This window comes from Empidonax traillii, unplaced genomic scaffold (genome assembly GCF_003031625.1).
Source record: "Empidonax traillii isolate 1590-97213 ecotype Southwest subspecies unplaced genomic scaffold, ASM303162v1 scaffold797:size354868, whole genome shotgun sequence".
NCBI classification, from domain to species: Eukaryota; Metazoa; Chordata; class Aves; order Passeriformes; family Tyrannidae; genus Empidonax; species Empidonax traillii.
In genome coordinates this window covers 40,592-56,436 of record NW_020955990.1, presented here as the reverse complement: position 1 = coordinate 56,436, position 15,845 = coordinate 40,592, and the positions used below count along the sequence as shown (strand labels likewise).

The 15,845-nt window shown below is 34.8% G+C and overlaps 1 protein-coding gene across 6 annotated transcripts in view; it reads right to left on the bottom strand.

The window, feature by feature from the left end:
* Nucleotides 1–15,845, bottom strand: part of TMTC3 (transmembrane and tetratricopeptide repeat containing 3) — a 47,780-nt gene that overhangs the window by 11,846 nt on the left and 20,089 nt on the right. For 3 of the 6 annotated variants that reach the window (XM_027901544.1, XM_027901547.1, XM_027901545.1), the window contains exons 10-15: nucleotides 13,754–13,874; nucleotides 13,055–13,166; nucleotides 12,205–12,308; nucleotides 10,860–11,029; nucleotides 9,864–10,090; nucleotides 6,217–8,336 (exon numbers count right to left, since the gene is read on the bottom strand). In XM_027901544.1, coding sequence (XP_027757345.1) covers nucleotides 7,522–8,336; nucleotides 9,864–10,090; nucleotides 10,860–11,029; nucleotides 12,205–12,308; nucleotides 13,055–13,166; nucleotides 13,754–13,874 — 1,549 coding nt within the window. In that variant the 3' untranslated portion in view covers nucleotides 6,217–7,521. Of the gene's footprint in view, nucleotides 1–2,719; nucleotides 3,064–6,216; nucleotides 8,337–9,863; nucleotides 10,091–10,859; nucleotides 11,030–12,204; nucleotides 12,309–13,054; nucleotides 13,167–13,753; nucleotides 13,875–15,845 lie in introns of those variants that run through there. The other 3 variants (XR_003573228.1, XR_003573229.1, XM_027901548.1) reach the window with 2 other exon arrangements.

Sequence of the window (15,845 nt, the reverse complement as noted above, 5' to 3'; positions counted from 1 at the left end):
TTCCAGTTATTTAGCAAAGTCTTACATTTGCAATTTATATACTTACATACCTTATTCATATGTATTTTAACCAAAAGCAAAGAGCTGAACACTGAATATGCCTATTAGTTATATATAAGACTTTAAATCCTTCAATTAGCTCCTCTTTTCACCCTTCTGTCCTAGAACACTCGCAGTGTGAGAAAGTATCACTGCCACAGAAACAAAAAAAAAGATAAAGAAAAGACAACCTAAAGATATTTAAAAAAATACAGAGACTGTGCTACTGAAATTCAATCTCACCTTCAATCCCTTTATACAATTTTATTTAGTGCTGAACAAGGAACAGTATAGTAGTAAAAACAACCATGTGGCATGGTTTTTAGACTCTGAAGTTGAGATGATCAGCAATCAACGAGTCAAAGCTTGCTTTATTTCCTCATCAGCCAGAAGGCTTAGGACACCCCGATATGAAACAGCCTAAGATAACAGTATTTGTTATTTTGTTATTAACATTTCAAAACAAAACCCCCTAGCTGCCTTCTTGCATTTCAGTTGCTTTCTGCTTTATGTATTTTTTTCTTTTTCTACAGTCACTGTGCGTATTGTGTTTGTAAGCTCAAGGATTATCTGTCAATTTTGTGCTCAGAATTTTTGAAAAAGTGTTCTTTAAGGGAAAAGGTTTTACAGTCAACAAAAAAAATCAAAATATAAAAGGAAGTCAATGGAAAGAGGATTCCTTTTTATCACAAACAGTGCAGATAATTAGAAAATTTTTGAAAAATTCTTTTGCATCATTTTAATTTCTGAATCTTTATAATTTCAGTGGTGCTTTTGTCATTGTGCAGTACTTATACTTTTTCTTCCAATCTATTTTTCATGTATGTTGATCTAAAGAAAAAAAATTCCTAAAACTTTATCATGCTTCTTATTTTTGTATTTCATGAATACTCTAGCCAATTAGCCATTTTGCATTATCTGTTAAAACATCTGAAAGATTACTCCTGGAAAGACAAATTTAAACCTAAATATTTGTACTAAAACCTTGACTATATTCACCCAAGTAAGGGGCAGAAATATAGTGTGACTTATATAGATAATACTCAGCATTACAGATCATAATGTAACTTCACGAAAACCCTCTCACATAAATACATCTGCAGAAGTACTACAGAATTCAGCATCTTTTATGTTTTTGCACAGTATCTGCATTTCATGAGATTTAAGCTTTCACATACCTTTCCATTGTCTTTATGTATTTGTTTGTAGCTATTTATTGTGGAAAACTGATAAATGTTTGGAGTTGAAGAAAGCCCAGCATTCCAGATCTGTTTAAAACTTACTCAAGGGGCAGGAAGGGTATCCAGAAGCTCCCTTTAAACTTCTTTTATCAACAAAGTACTATATCTTGCAAACTGACACAATCATCCATAATGACTGATACTCCTGTAGATGAAATGAGCAGTCCTCCCAAACAAACAAGCAAGTCTTGATTATTCAGCTTGAGGCAGAGAAATGATAACAACTAATTCCCCACTCTGTAAGCACCAGCTGTCAGAATCTCCTTTGAGCTCTTGGTACTGTGGAGTCGGTGCTATAGACTTATGGTCACGTATCACAAAAGTGTAGGACTGGGTTAAAAATTGCAAAGGTGAGTGAATGTTCAAGACGGTATTTTAAAAATCAAGATTTATGACTTCTACTTTTGGTAAGACATCCTGTAATTGTTGTATTTTCCTCCTCCACCTACTCTCATTGTGCGTAGATGAATACACATATAATTAAAAATACCTTGCTATGTCTATTTAAAAAGACAATACCCTGATAATTACATGTAAGGAACAAATGTATATGCTAAATATGTGTAGGATATCTGAACAGCGTGCTTTATTGCAGTGCTCACTTCTGTTCCATGTGGAATCCTTCAAGGCTTCACATTCCCAACAGTTACAATGTAGAAAAGACAAAGAATTCATAGCTCCATATAAAGCTTCTTTTATCACCCTCCAAAACTATATCAAATACACTGATTTGCCTGCTACACTGACCCACCAGTAACTAAAATTGTGCCAAGTATATATACATTTCTCCACAATGCCAAGGTCTAGTCTGGCATGCAAAGCCCCACCAATCCCAAATGTTTTAATTTTTCTCTGTTTCTGTCCACATTTGCAAAAGGCTGAGTTCACCCAAGTCAGCAGGTAACCTCTAAACTCGCTGTAAAGAAAGTTAGTGCTTCTGTATGAATATTTAGCAAAAGACATTTACAGTTCTGTAAGTACTGGTGAGGACACAAGACAAACAGGGACTTTTTACTCACTTTTATTGTATCTTTCTTATACTGATAAAGATGTAACAGCTAACAGTTTGCATTATGTTGGAGTAGTAACATTCTATTATTATTTTATCTTAAACAGAACTCCATAGTTCAGAGTAAATGTTATCCTTAAAGTTCAGTTATCTTCCCAGCAGTCTTTTAAAGTATGACTGTGCCAGAGAAGGTTAAATGTGTTTTTCCAGGATGATTTCCTAGGCCAAGGAAGTTAGTTAGTTTGTTATGTTGTTCTCATACCCAGATAATTATGCAGAAAGTTCTGTGATTTTTCTGGTGGGGAGGGTTTTTTCAGTTTTGGTTTGGTTTTGTTACTCTTGTTTTTTGTTAGCTGATGTGTATATGTGACTTCTTGCTGTTCACAAGAGACACATAATGCATATGCAGAATCACTAGTTTGTAGCCAGGCCCTAGACTGAAGAGAGCAGTTTTTAAGTTTTTCTAAGACTATTAGCTGCATTACCACTTATTCAATGCTATAAAGCCATATCCATCTAGGATTATTTAAAAAACAAAGGCACTATAATGTATATAACATAGTAAACTATGTTATTTTAATCTCAAGCAGGAATGTCTTACCTTTCTGTAAGCTAGGCTGGAGGTTTGGGGGACAGGTTCTTCTTGTTCAGTCGGAACACTACAAGAGCGTTACATATTGGAAGGGAGAGGAAGTGAGATGAAGGATGGGTGAAAGCTGTTTTCCAGCCTTTCCATTCTCAAGCTTTCTGTCTAAGCAAAGCAGGATTCCTAGGCTGAAAGTCAAAGCATAGTTTTGGTTACACAGCAGCAACTGAAGCAGTACTTTACAGGAGTAGCAGGTTCTGCTGCAGTTTCAGACATTTTGCCAGGAAGATGTGGATTACAGAAGTTGCAAGGAAAAGCCCAGCCACGTACACTTACCAAAACTGGAACTCTTCCTGGAGTTTTTGTGCAATCCAAATTTTGCAAGTGCCTGGGGCAAGCTGCTAAATTCCCAGAATTGTTTTGATCTTCATTGAGTCTTTCCAAAAGAAACTTTAGGAAGGAACAGATGCCTGCATGTTCAGCATAGAGTTCCATACCCTAGAAGGTATGTGAGCAGCTTTAAATCTATAAGGCACAGCTAGGTCTTGCAAAAACCTCATCTGACAAGAGAGAGGCAGATGGTTGAATGACTGGGTCTGAAGAGCTGCTCTCAGTGCCCCTTGGTCTTGGACTGACCAACAGATGCAAGGAAAGGAAAGCTGCTGAGATGTGCTGGACAACCTACATGCATAATGCCGAAATGTTTCAGGAGCTTTTGCTTTGTGAGTGCTTACTTCTCTCTCAACAAATTGACTTTTCTTACAGGTCAATGCTTTGCTTTGAAATCCCATTAAACATGAGGTTGCATATCCCCCAAACCTACGGTTCAGCCAGCTGTGCTAAATGAAGGTTAAGTAACACACCTTACTGTTGCCAGCAATTTAAATCCATTTAGGGGGAACTCAATAACCATACTCTTATACCTCCTGGAAAACAAAGAACATGTGCATCTTCTGCATCCCATGGGCACAGAACAAACCTGTGTCCCTTTCGGAGTGGGATCTTCCAAACTTCTCTGCTTTATGCCAGAGAGCCAGTGGGAAATGGCAAGCTGGATAAGTTTTTGTGGGTTCTACAGCTATGCAGGTATTTTTTCATAGGTTGAAGCCAAGACTCACTCACATTAGATTTTAACATGTAATTTTCCTTTCAAATATACGAAAATTACTGTTAGGTTCCAAGAATAAGATGCAGTTCATTAAGTCTCCACAGCTGAGCATAAATCTAAAACTTCCTATTTCTTTCAGCTAAAGGCTCTAGCAGCACAGGTGTTGCATGTTTTCTTTATATGAAACCCTTTCACATATGTTTCTTTATACGAAATCATTCACAGCAATCTTCCTCCACGCTTATTCCTAGCTTGACTTTCTCTCTTCTAATATTGTCTAATCAAGGTACAAACTGCACTGCATAATACAGCAGATTTCTGTGCTACCAATATCTGTGACGCCAATCTCCAACACTTTGTACATGACTTTTTGTAGGAAATATTTCCCAATCTTCACAGGACACGACTACTTCACTGGCAGCTGATTAAAAAATAGACAATAAAAACAAATGAGATCTGACCAATCATGTTTTTACCTGGTTGCAATGCAAAGGATAATATTTTGAAAAAAAAGAATACTTGCAAAACTTAGAAAATTAAGTCCTAGGATGTTTCATGGGCAACACAAAGGTTAACCCATACTTGCATGCTGTCCCTCTGCAACTGCACTACCTGTAAGTACTGAAGTATCCCAAATATATGCATGTATATCAAATTATCCATGTTTATATGGGTTTCTCCCTCTTTATGCATATACTCACCTGCAAAAGATCCAGTACCTAATCTGACAAATCCATGAGTCTGTACTGAAATTGCATGCACAAATGCTTCAAATGCTTAGTGCAGCTGTACAGGTAAGATTGAATAACTTTATGTATGTATGCAAAGATGACAGAAGACATCTCTTCATTTTTTTTCAGCAACCACAGTAACTGCATTTTATGGTAAGAGGGGTACAAGTTATTTTATTATGCCTGTCCCACTCTCAGAAATTCCTAATTCTTGCTCATTAGTGAAATTGGGAGTTCTGAAAAGGGGTGACATTTATGGTGTTCTTGCACATTACGATGGCAGGGAGAGGAGAAAGGATAAGTTGAACTGGAAGGGGAGAAACATCTGTTGATTATTCTGTTCTACCTGCAAGCAGACAAAATTGAATTTATTCTCTCTTTGATAATTTTCCTATGCACAAATGCTATTTTGATTATTTTCCACAAGTTATGCCACTTCTATTTACTGAACAGTTTTTCTCATGAGAGCTTAATTTTAAAATGTCTGACACATCCTAACAGGCTAAACACAACTCAGCACACTGATATTAGTAAAAATACTTGTTTTTACTAAAATTTTCTTAACAAGAGGGAATAAATGGTACCTGGTAACAGACTGAAAAACATCCAACATCCTTCCATTTACATTCACCTAGTGATTTTAGTGAAACTTGATGGCACTTCTTAGCATCAACAAATCTAACAATTCTGGCCAATCCCTAAAGAGTCACTTGAATGGTCAGGGAGAGCAGCATGACAGAGGTTCAGGTGCAGAAATCAAGAATGTGTCCTTCCTGCCCCCTTCAATTTACAGACCACATAAAAATGGTGCGGCAGTGGGATTCTAGCAGCTCTTAATATGGAAGAGGGAAGAATCCTGACCTCCTCTATCAGAAAGTACCTTTTCATGCTACTTAGTTCCTGCCATTTTCAAATGAACATCCCTTCATATTGTGCAGAACAATGACTAATCGTTTTGCAAAACAAAGGTTTGGAGGAAGACTTAATATGCAAGTTAAAGTTTCTATAAAGGTCAACATAGCAGCTATTTTAGTTACAAGTATTTGAGTTATTCACAACAAGTGATTTTCAAGGTGTGGTCAGTAGATTCCTGTGAGTGCTTCACTACAAGTAGCACGTAAATTTTTTGTATGATGAACAGTTGCACACCACGCACTTGTTCCTGTCAGCTGCTTGTAAATCATGCTTTGTAAACCCCACTTCTTTTCCCCCAGTTATTACTATGCAAGCAATTGTTGTGCTAACATTATGAATGATACATAACAAAGAAAGGTTAATGCAAGGAAGGATTTTAACCATTTCAGATTCCTTCCACAGAGATAATTATTACATCTTACAGCCGGGTTACTGCCTGAAGCAGAAAGCTGAGCAGGTATGCAAAGGATTAAGTTTCAGGAGTACAGTTAAGGAATATTTGCACATTGTGAAATAACACAAAACATAAAGAGTAAGTTAGATTCAATGATTAATGAAATTATTACTGTACCCAGCTCTTACACTTCTTTTTCTTTCTCAGAATTAAGGAAAACATTGGGTTTAGGTAATTGGTACTATATTTGAGAAAAATATATGCATTGAACAAGGATAAAAGCAACACTGAAATTGCAAAGATTTTCATTCCATGTAAGAAATTAAAATGATGCATTTGTAAAAAAAAAGTGTAAATGGGAATACTTTAGTAGTCAAAATAAATATTTAATAAAAACCACACACCCAAGACAAAGCATCAAAACAACAGAACTTAGTATTTGAAAGGACACTACCTACATTGCCTTGTGTTAAACATTGCTAAATTCAGTGGCTTTATTATTATCACACTTCCTTCAGCAATCATTGCTTATATTAGTGTTGTAAAAAGTCATGAGAATAGAAATATAGTTCCAATGACAGAAATAGTAAAACCAGATAAAACAAGGAAGAATTTACTACACCAAGGAGTCAATCCACAGCCATTGATACAAAGTCAACAAGGACTACTGCGTAGCATACCTGTTACTGTACCAAAGTGCATTTATCAGAATTCAATGAACTGGGGAAAAAGTGACAAACCCAACCTTTTTAGTATAATTTTGGATGATTGATAGTTGAAGAAAAAACAACATTTCTTTTAAAAGAAAAAGCATAGTCCAAAGATGTTAAGAGCACCATAAGATTTCTTATCAGGTAACAGAGTAAAAACAATTAGCGCTGTAAGTAAAGAACATCTAAAAAGTTATTATATCATTCCATATTTGGAACGCAACTGAAAGTTTTAGTGTGTTGTTGCATCTTCCTATACTACAGCCAGAGGCATTTTGATGACTTTTGTTAAGTTCTAGAAACAAATAATGCAAAGAAAAACTTTTTTTCTTGTATAGAAGAGGTCTAGAAAAATTTCAACTGATGATGTGTAAACTGAAATGTAGATAATGTTAATACAAGTAGATTTGTATGGGAGAAAGAAGCAGTGTCTGGCTTATCCTGTTAATTCTCCATTCAGCTCTTCCACTGATTCTTTGAAAGTAGAATTATTTAATATCCCTGACTACCAAAGACTTTTATGAGTGTTATTTCCTCACTTCTAGGGTTCTGCATTGAAGATTACTCTCAACCCTTTCTCCTTTGATTCCCACCCATCCCTCCATCATATTTAAAAGTTGCAGTTTTCTCATACAGAGCATTGTAATGTCTTTTGCTGCTTGATAACTGATATGCAGTCAACATTATTTCTGTTTTCAAAGCACTGAGAACGCTTTCCAATTGGCTTACAAATTAAACAATAATTAAAAATAGTATTCTCTCCTTATTCTTTTGTGACATGATAAAGTCTATTCACCATTTAATATACGTTCAATCTCTTCAAGTCTTTTCAAAGCAGCAACTCTCTTTTTTTCAATGTCTTTGATTTCTTTTGCAGATTTTTTGGGAGTCTCTTTGTCCACACTGTTTTTCTCTGCTAGTTTCTTATTTTTTGAGTGTTCTTTATTGTTATCAACTGTTGACTGGGTGGTTGTCTTCTCATTTTTTACTTCTTTCAAATTCTGAAATGATTTTTTTTTTTCTTCTGCAGCTGCAGTTCCCTCTGAGGGAAGTGATGACTGTTCCATAGCACCGAGTGATGCAATTTTACTTCTGACTATGTTTAGATGACGCTGAATATACTCTTCATGAGGTGCCAGTGCTAGTGTTTCAACCAGACATTTTTCTGCCTTTATTAAGTCTCGTTCTTCGAAGTAAACCACACAAAGATTATGTTTGCCTTGTACATTGTTGGGATCCAATTCCAAAATTTTTTCAAAACACTTTTTTGCTCCAACAATATCCTTCTTTTGGTTCATAAGGATATCTCCTTTCAAAATCAGACCTTTGGTGTGATCAGGGTAGTATCTCAGCAGGTCTTCCAGGACAGGTAAAGCCATCAATTCTTTTGCTGTCTGAGAATAAAGCAGTGCCAAATTGAACAAAGCACTTCGGAAGTTTGGCTGTAACCTTATGGCTTTCTTCATCCATGCCTCTGCTTCCATATCTTTCTTATCATCCATTGCCAGCATACCCAAATTGAAGTATCCATTTGCATCCTGTGGTTCTTCTTTCACATAATGTAACAGTCTTTGTTTAGCTTCAGGTCTAAGCCGAGCATCACCTAAATGATGGAAAAAGCATTTAATTCTTGACTTATTCTGAAGGATTTTTAAACCCAGGCCTGTGAAAAGCTAATCTTTATACAATATAAAATGCAACTGGTAAAACAGAAAGGGTCTAAAATGCTACTTTTTATTGTTGTTGTGTAACAGAAAAAAAAAAAAAGACATCTATCTTCTTTACAGAATGAAATTATGTACAGTTGATTTGTAGCCAAAGTCAGCATCATTACTCTATTAGCTGTTGAATGGTATTTAGGTTTGGTATAACAGACACAAAAGGTGTCTCTACAAGTTTAAGTGAAATTATTTTCATGCATAGTTTAGCAAATGGAATGCAGAGCAGACGTCAGTTCTGACAAACCAGGTCTTACAGAGCCAAACTTTGAGCAGAAGATCTACTTTTATTAAAGATAGACTGAAAAAATTTAGACAGATCACATAGGGTGACTTCTAATGTAACCAGGCTAAAATAGCTTCTAAACCCAAAACAATAAAATCTGTAATCCACATATTTCAATTTGCATCAAAGTTTAATAAAGATACAGTAAAACAATTTTATCTGGATATACCAAGATTAGCTGGACGAGCTTGTGGCCTGCACTATTTTACTGAATAATCCAGCGAACATATTTTAGTAAAGAATTGCAGACCTGGACTTACTGAAGGATCGGGAGGTGTTTTCAACTGCCCTCTTTCAACCCCCTGAAACAGTGCTGCACCTTTTACTATGAAAAATTGAATACTAGATTGTTAATGCTTCTGCTTGTTTGAAGCAACCTGTGCTTCTATAGAGAAGAGACAAGGCATGTCTTGAACTTACAAGGTGCGAAGAGATGAAAAATTACAATTGGCCTCTCCTCCGAAAACTGTGTTTTATGTTTCTTAGGGGCAGTTTACTATCCCAATAAAAGGGAAAACAAATCTTACCAGTTCACTTGTCTAATACTCTTTGCAACAGCCTTAATTCACCAAAGGCTCACATTTACCCCTTACCCATAGAGCTAGAAGCTACACATACGAAAAAAATAAACTCATGAAAATCCAACTGAATTACCTTAATTAGCAGTAGTACAGAGGAATCTACGAATGTATTCACTGTTCTAGAGCTAGACTTAAGCCCACAAAAGTCAGTTATTTCAAATCAATATATTTTATAGTCAATAATTAAAACAATCACTATAAATGCAAAACATAGATATCACACGTTTTACTAAATATTATTTTTAAAAAATTATATAGGCACAATTTGGAAGATGTTTGTGTGACACTACTCTTTATATGTATAAGATGTTATATTGTAAAACAGCGCTTGTATTAAAGACACTGATCAGCTAAGGTGTATGTACACTTTGGATGAATTCTATACACTACAAATTACAAAGCTGTTATAAATAAACAGTTTCTTTTTTGATGATGCCATGTACTTCTCCTTTCAAAAAATAAAAAACTTAAATTTTAAAAAATTAAATAGTATGGATCTTATAAATGCAAATATGCAATAATTATAAAAGAGACAATTAACGTACCAGATTCCTGCATTAGCAGTGCTGAGTTGAATAACGCCAGTTTATGCGTTGGGTTGAGTTCTAGCGCTCGGTTGAAATTCTTCAGGGCTTCTGCTGGATCTTTCAGTTCAATGTAAACAATTGCCAAGTTGTACCACAGGTCTGCATTGGTTCTGTCTAGTTCTAGAGCTCTAAGGTAAGCTTCCTTAGCTTTCAGAGGTTTGTTCATTTTTAAAAGTAATTCTCCCCTGTGGAAGAACCAGATTTAACTTTCAACTTTTATTCATAGCCATATGAAAATAATTGACAGGTTTTTTTAAATGTTTGCCTTCTTACAGTCAGCAGATGTGAGATAACAGCGTTTTTTTCTATTTTGTTTGTTTTAAACACAAAGCAAGACACTATTTAGATAACATTCCTAAAGCTTTCAGGTCTCTGAAGTCTGTATACAACAAACGCATAAGTAGGACACAACCAAAAACAAGTGATCAAAGGTTCCTGATTCAGCTCTTTAATTACACTGCAACAGCTACAGTTTAGCCATTTTGCACTACCCTCAGTCCCAATGGGATCACAAAAAACTAAATAGTGAACAGAAGCCTCAGTAATCATATTCACTTTACTCTTGACTGAAAACACTAAAGTCAGCTAAATAGTTAATCCGTGCATTTTCTGGACCATCTTTAACAAAGAAGCATAAAGAAAGTTCCATGATTCAGACTAATCAAAAGGGTTTTAGTTCAAAACTGAACTAGGAGATTGGAAATTGGAGTTAAGAGTCTTGCTATGCAATGTTTGAATACAAAACCTACGTGGAAACATGCCATTTTAAGCAGGAATTGAAAGAACAGGGCTTGTAATGAATAATTGATAATTGTCCCAAATCATCATCATCTCATTCAGAAACGAAGCAATTCCAGCAGCTAATTCAACTGTATGATCTAAATACTGTCCTTAGCACTGTAAATACAAAAATGTTCATTCAAGAATATATATCTCTAAAATTAGAAAACATACCTGCTGATGTAAGCCTGCTTGAAATCCGGCCTCATACTAATTGCCTGTCGATACAATTGATCTGCTTCTTCAAGGCGAGATTCGTTTGCTCGAATTAAGTTTGCAAGATTGATATAAACATTCAGATGGTTAGGAGCAACTCTTGCTGCATACTTTTTACCTGGAATAATCTGTCAAAGAGAATATATGTACCAAGCACGGATGGGTAAAATATGACAGACAGTAGAGAACTCCTCTTCACTCTGCCACATTTGTTTTAGGGTACTACTAGACATTAGTGTGCAGGCCCTTAATGATTACAAAAAGCAATTCTTCATTCCCAGAAAATCATACCCAAATATAAACAGAATAGTTTTTATTCTTTATTTGTATGAAGACACAGATGCCCATATTTAAGATATCAGGTAACTAAGCTCTGCTACTACCTAATTGGGCTCATGCAAATAGCCATTAGAAAATAATCAGATCTTGCAAAACTTTCCCTATTCAGACAAAAATATTTCCTAATGCCTAAACTGACATTCTGTAAAACATCTGCATTCCTTTTAATAACCCTTCAGCCTAAGGTAAGTGTGTAAGTAAGATTTTACCAGTCATTGATAGCAAATGAAAAGTAGTCAGGAAAGATAAAAATGCTATGACATTGCAACTGTTTTAGTGTTTATACTTCATCCATTTAGAGCCTTCATACTGGTTCACAATATAAATTTCTTAATGCCATATTTCTACCCAAGGGGCTGCTGATTTTTATTGTCAGTCTCATTGTAACCACATTTTTTGTTATCTTCATACATTCTCTAAAATACTCCTCTGTTTTCCTCCTAAAGAGCTTGAACAAGTAACATTTGCTAGCTATAAATATAACTTAACAAATGGTAAAGGTAACAAAACACATGTTTACAAAAGCATGTTCAGGCACCAATTTTTTTGTTGCTGCTCTGGCTGCTTTCTCCAACCTCCAATAATGTATTTAAACCTTGTCTTGAGGGCTCAAACTCAGTCACCATTAGCTACAGTCACTATTAGCTGTAATTGAAAACAAACCTGTTGTCACCAGAAATCTTAAGTGTATATTTTTAGCTGCTGCTATCTTTTATATCCTAAATTTCAAAAAAAAAACCCCCACAACACAGGAGTATATAAAGTAAACCAAAACAATTTTAACAGAATTCCAAGTTAGCATTTTTTAACAGCCATGATTGTATTCTTTTCATAGATCAGTTCTAAAACAACCCTATACAAACTTTAAAGTCTACAGCCACACAGAGTTACAGGGGAAAAAAAACCAAAAAATGTATAATGAATATAGGTTCTCTCCTGTGGTGGTAGGTAATGTTATACTTACCTGTGGCATCAATGATTTAGCAATCATATATGATTCTTCAGCTTCTTTAGTTCTATTTAGGTTCTTGTAAGTTCTTCCTACATTCATGTGGGCACCAATATCATCTTAATAAAAAAAAGAATGCAAACCAAGATACTTTCATGCACTGAGTATTGTGAAAACAAACACCTCTGCGTTCAGAGCACTGGGAAGTACAGGTACAATGCACAGACGACCATTATCACAAAAAAAAAAATCCGATTTTATATAATTTTTCATCTTAATTATGAAGCTAATAGTTTAGCCATGAACTAAGGAGGGGTTATAAAGTTACTCAGGAAACTGTAAATAGTTTGAGGTCATATCATACTTCCATGTATCTATCTTTAATTTCTTAGTATCTTAGAGGCACGTAAATTGAAGGTTATATATTAGACTTCTAAAAGGAAAAAGGAGAGAGAGTCCAGTACTATCTAGAATTTTTTTTGCAACATGTAAAATATATTATATGTGCACTTTGATAATATCTAGATTTTTTCGCTTTCTTACACACCTCTTCAGTTTTAAATAAGAAAATGAAATAATAATTATGCTCCATAAGAAATTATAGTTTAAGTAAATTCAGAAAAAATGTCATGCAAATAATAGTATTTAATCAAAAGTTTTTGCACTTTTTATAGGTAAAGACTTTTTCTGGTGGGCTTTTTTAGATTATTTTCAAAAGCTATGGATCACTTTATTTGTTATATGACATTCTTTTAAGTTCAGTTTAAGAAAAACAGATCATTGAGAAGATGTTAATTAAGCTAAGCATACTGAAATACTAGGAGTGCAGAGATGTCATTCAATGGCAATTAGTTAAAGCTTTTACCTGGTTGCACTTGTGTGGCCTGTATGAAAAACTGCAAGGCTCTTTCAAAGTTCTTTTCATTTTCTAATGCATGCCCCACATTGTTCCATAGTTTTGCATTATTCTTATTTACCTAAAACCACAAAAAAGATATCAATGTATAATAATAATCAAAGCAGAAATTACAGGGCAATTGATTTTCTCTTATCTATGTCTTAAGACAAAGAGTGCACAGCAAATGACTGATTTCATGAAGCTTCTATATGTAAAGGATAACAAAACACTGCATACAGAATGATTACAGTCAACGTGATGCTCAATATCAATTTATTTTAGTTATTTGTCCCTAGAAATACCAAATATTTTAAAATTCATTGTAATTGTTATGTGATCTTTTACAAACTGTCTTATCATGGCATGTGAACTTTAAAGATGTTATTCCATGAATCAATCTTTTAGCAGCTTTTTGTACTGAAACATATCTTGCTTTGATCCAGACAAGAAAAATTACCATCTATTTCTTGCAAGTGAATTCCCATGTGTGCATCACAATGCTTTTAAAGTATTCCCCAAATCAACTAATTATATGTCAATACTGTCAATATAGAAATTAATGTGCCAAAACAAGCATAATTTTTCTCCGTTTTTATCATGCTCCACTGCAGCTTTATAAGAACAGCAACAAACTTTCCATTATACTTTCCAAATAGAACACAGTACCTTTAAAGCTGACATAAATAATGTGTACTCCGACTCCCAATCCCAGTTCCTGTGCAGTGTTTTTAAGGCATGAGTGAATAGTACCGCAGCCAAACAAACCCAAGAAATTTTTCTTAGCACACTATTAAATAAAACAAAGATTTGCTGTAAGCACACAAACAATTCTAATCTTAATTAGAGTAAGTACGTCACATGCTGAGGCAAACCAAGGACTACATTTGTGAATGGCGCACTCTAGAGTTTGAAAGGAAACAACGTCTAATTTCAAATTTATTTTGGTTTTTACCTGATGTTTTTGTTATGACTATGTAATTCCTTTAAGAACAAATGAAATTCACATAATAGAATGTAAACAAAAATATACAAAAATTATACGTCTGTTAAAACTTAGCTGTAATCTAAAACAATAAACATGATGGCAAAACGTGAGGCTCTCCAAAACACTATACAAAATGTTAAAAAATAAAAAAAGGAAACTAAAATATCATCCCATCCTTTTGTGTCATATCAGACAATTCCACACAGGTTCTTTACGGAACACATTGCCAATTTTCCCACGCTGCAGAATACACATTAACAGAGAGGTATGTGGAGACTATGCAATCTTCCATAAACAAATACAATCCTAGTGCTACTGTAACATCTAAATGGGAGAAAGGTTTAACGTCTTTCTAGCAATTTTCTTTTTAAAGCTGCAAATTGGGGCAGAAGTCACCTTCTGTGGCAAGCTTGTCAGGAATAATCTTGATTTTGTGCAGTTTATTTTTCTCGAGTTTAAACATGACATATAAAACATACACCACAGCAGGCATTTTGTTTCTGAATTCTAACTTCACTATGAAAAAACATGTCAAACACTCAGTAGCCTTCCTAGAATTACAAATATAATTTTGTTTAAAAAAAATTTAATTCTTGAGAGGACATACAGTTGTTCAGCATGAACAGTTACTTCTTATACTTGACTTATGCAACAATTGTTCACACCACTACCTACTTCACAGGGGTTTGCTAAAAACGGAAAGATTTTTCCCCTCCACTTTTTAAGATATACAAAATGCTGTGCAGAGTTAGACTACCATGATTGGTTTTACAAATACTAAAAAAGTGGAACTGTAAAACTGTAAGAGAGAAATTCTTAAACACTAGCAAAGTGATCAATGAGAACTGGAATATACAGTAATCTATATGCCCATCAGGCTTATAAGAAAGGTTTTTCTTTCCGCATATTTCCCTTTCCGCAAGGAGCCTTCTCTCTGTCATAAGACTTTTCAGAGTGCTGATTCCCAGTATTTTTGTAGTAAATGACACTGCTCTCTGGTTTTTCTCCCTGCCCATCCTCTCCTGGTTCCTTGCTTTTTTTCACATCATTTCTATTTTTACTGCCTTGTAGTGGGATTTGTGAGAATACTCACTCCCACAAGGTATCACTAATTTCTCATTATGCATGTGCTGTCAGCTTCAGCATCACCCATTGGCATAAGTGATACTGCCAGGCCTCAGCCCTTACGATAGCAGACAACACAGGACTGTGAATTGCTGCCTTTCCATTTGTCTAAACTAGCATTAGGATGCCACAAGGGTAAAACATCCAGGTCAGAGGGAGCCTTGTGTAGATCAATGTAGAAGATACCAGAAAAAACAAAAGTGTGTGCAAAAAATGCTTTTATAGCAGAATTTCCTAAAGAGAAATTGTTATCCAAAGAATTCTTTAGTTTAGCAAATATTCAATGGCTCTGATGTCCATTCCTACCACAGCATATCTGAAAATTTAATCAGCAAGATATTTTAACTTGCTGATGCACACACATTATATAAACTTCAGTCAGCAAGCACTGGAGTAGGATATAAATCAAATCTGGACAAGAAATACTTTTTGCCTAATCCTTAAAAAAATACACGAGTTAAACAAAATATTTTCTTTTACAGAAAAGAGAGATGGGTTATACTACTAGGATCATAGGTAAAGTCTACTCTGTAGCAATGTGTAATATAAGGTCATTGTATCCTAAAAAGGTTTGGTGCAGGCTGAGGCTTTTTCTACGAATGTATGTATGCTTATATATAAAATAAAAAATACATTATGCACTTGTGT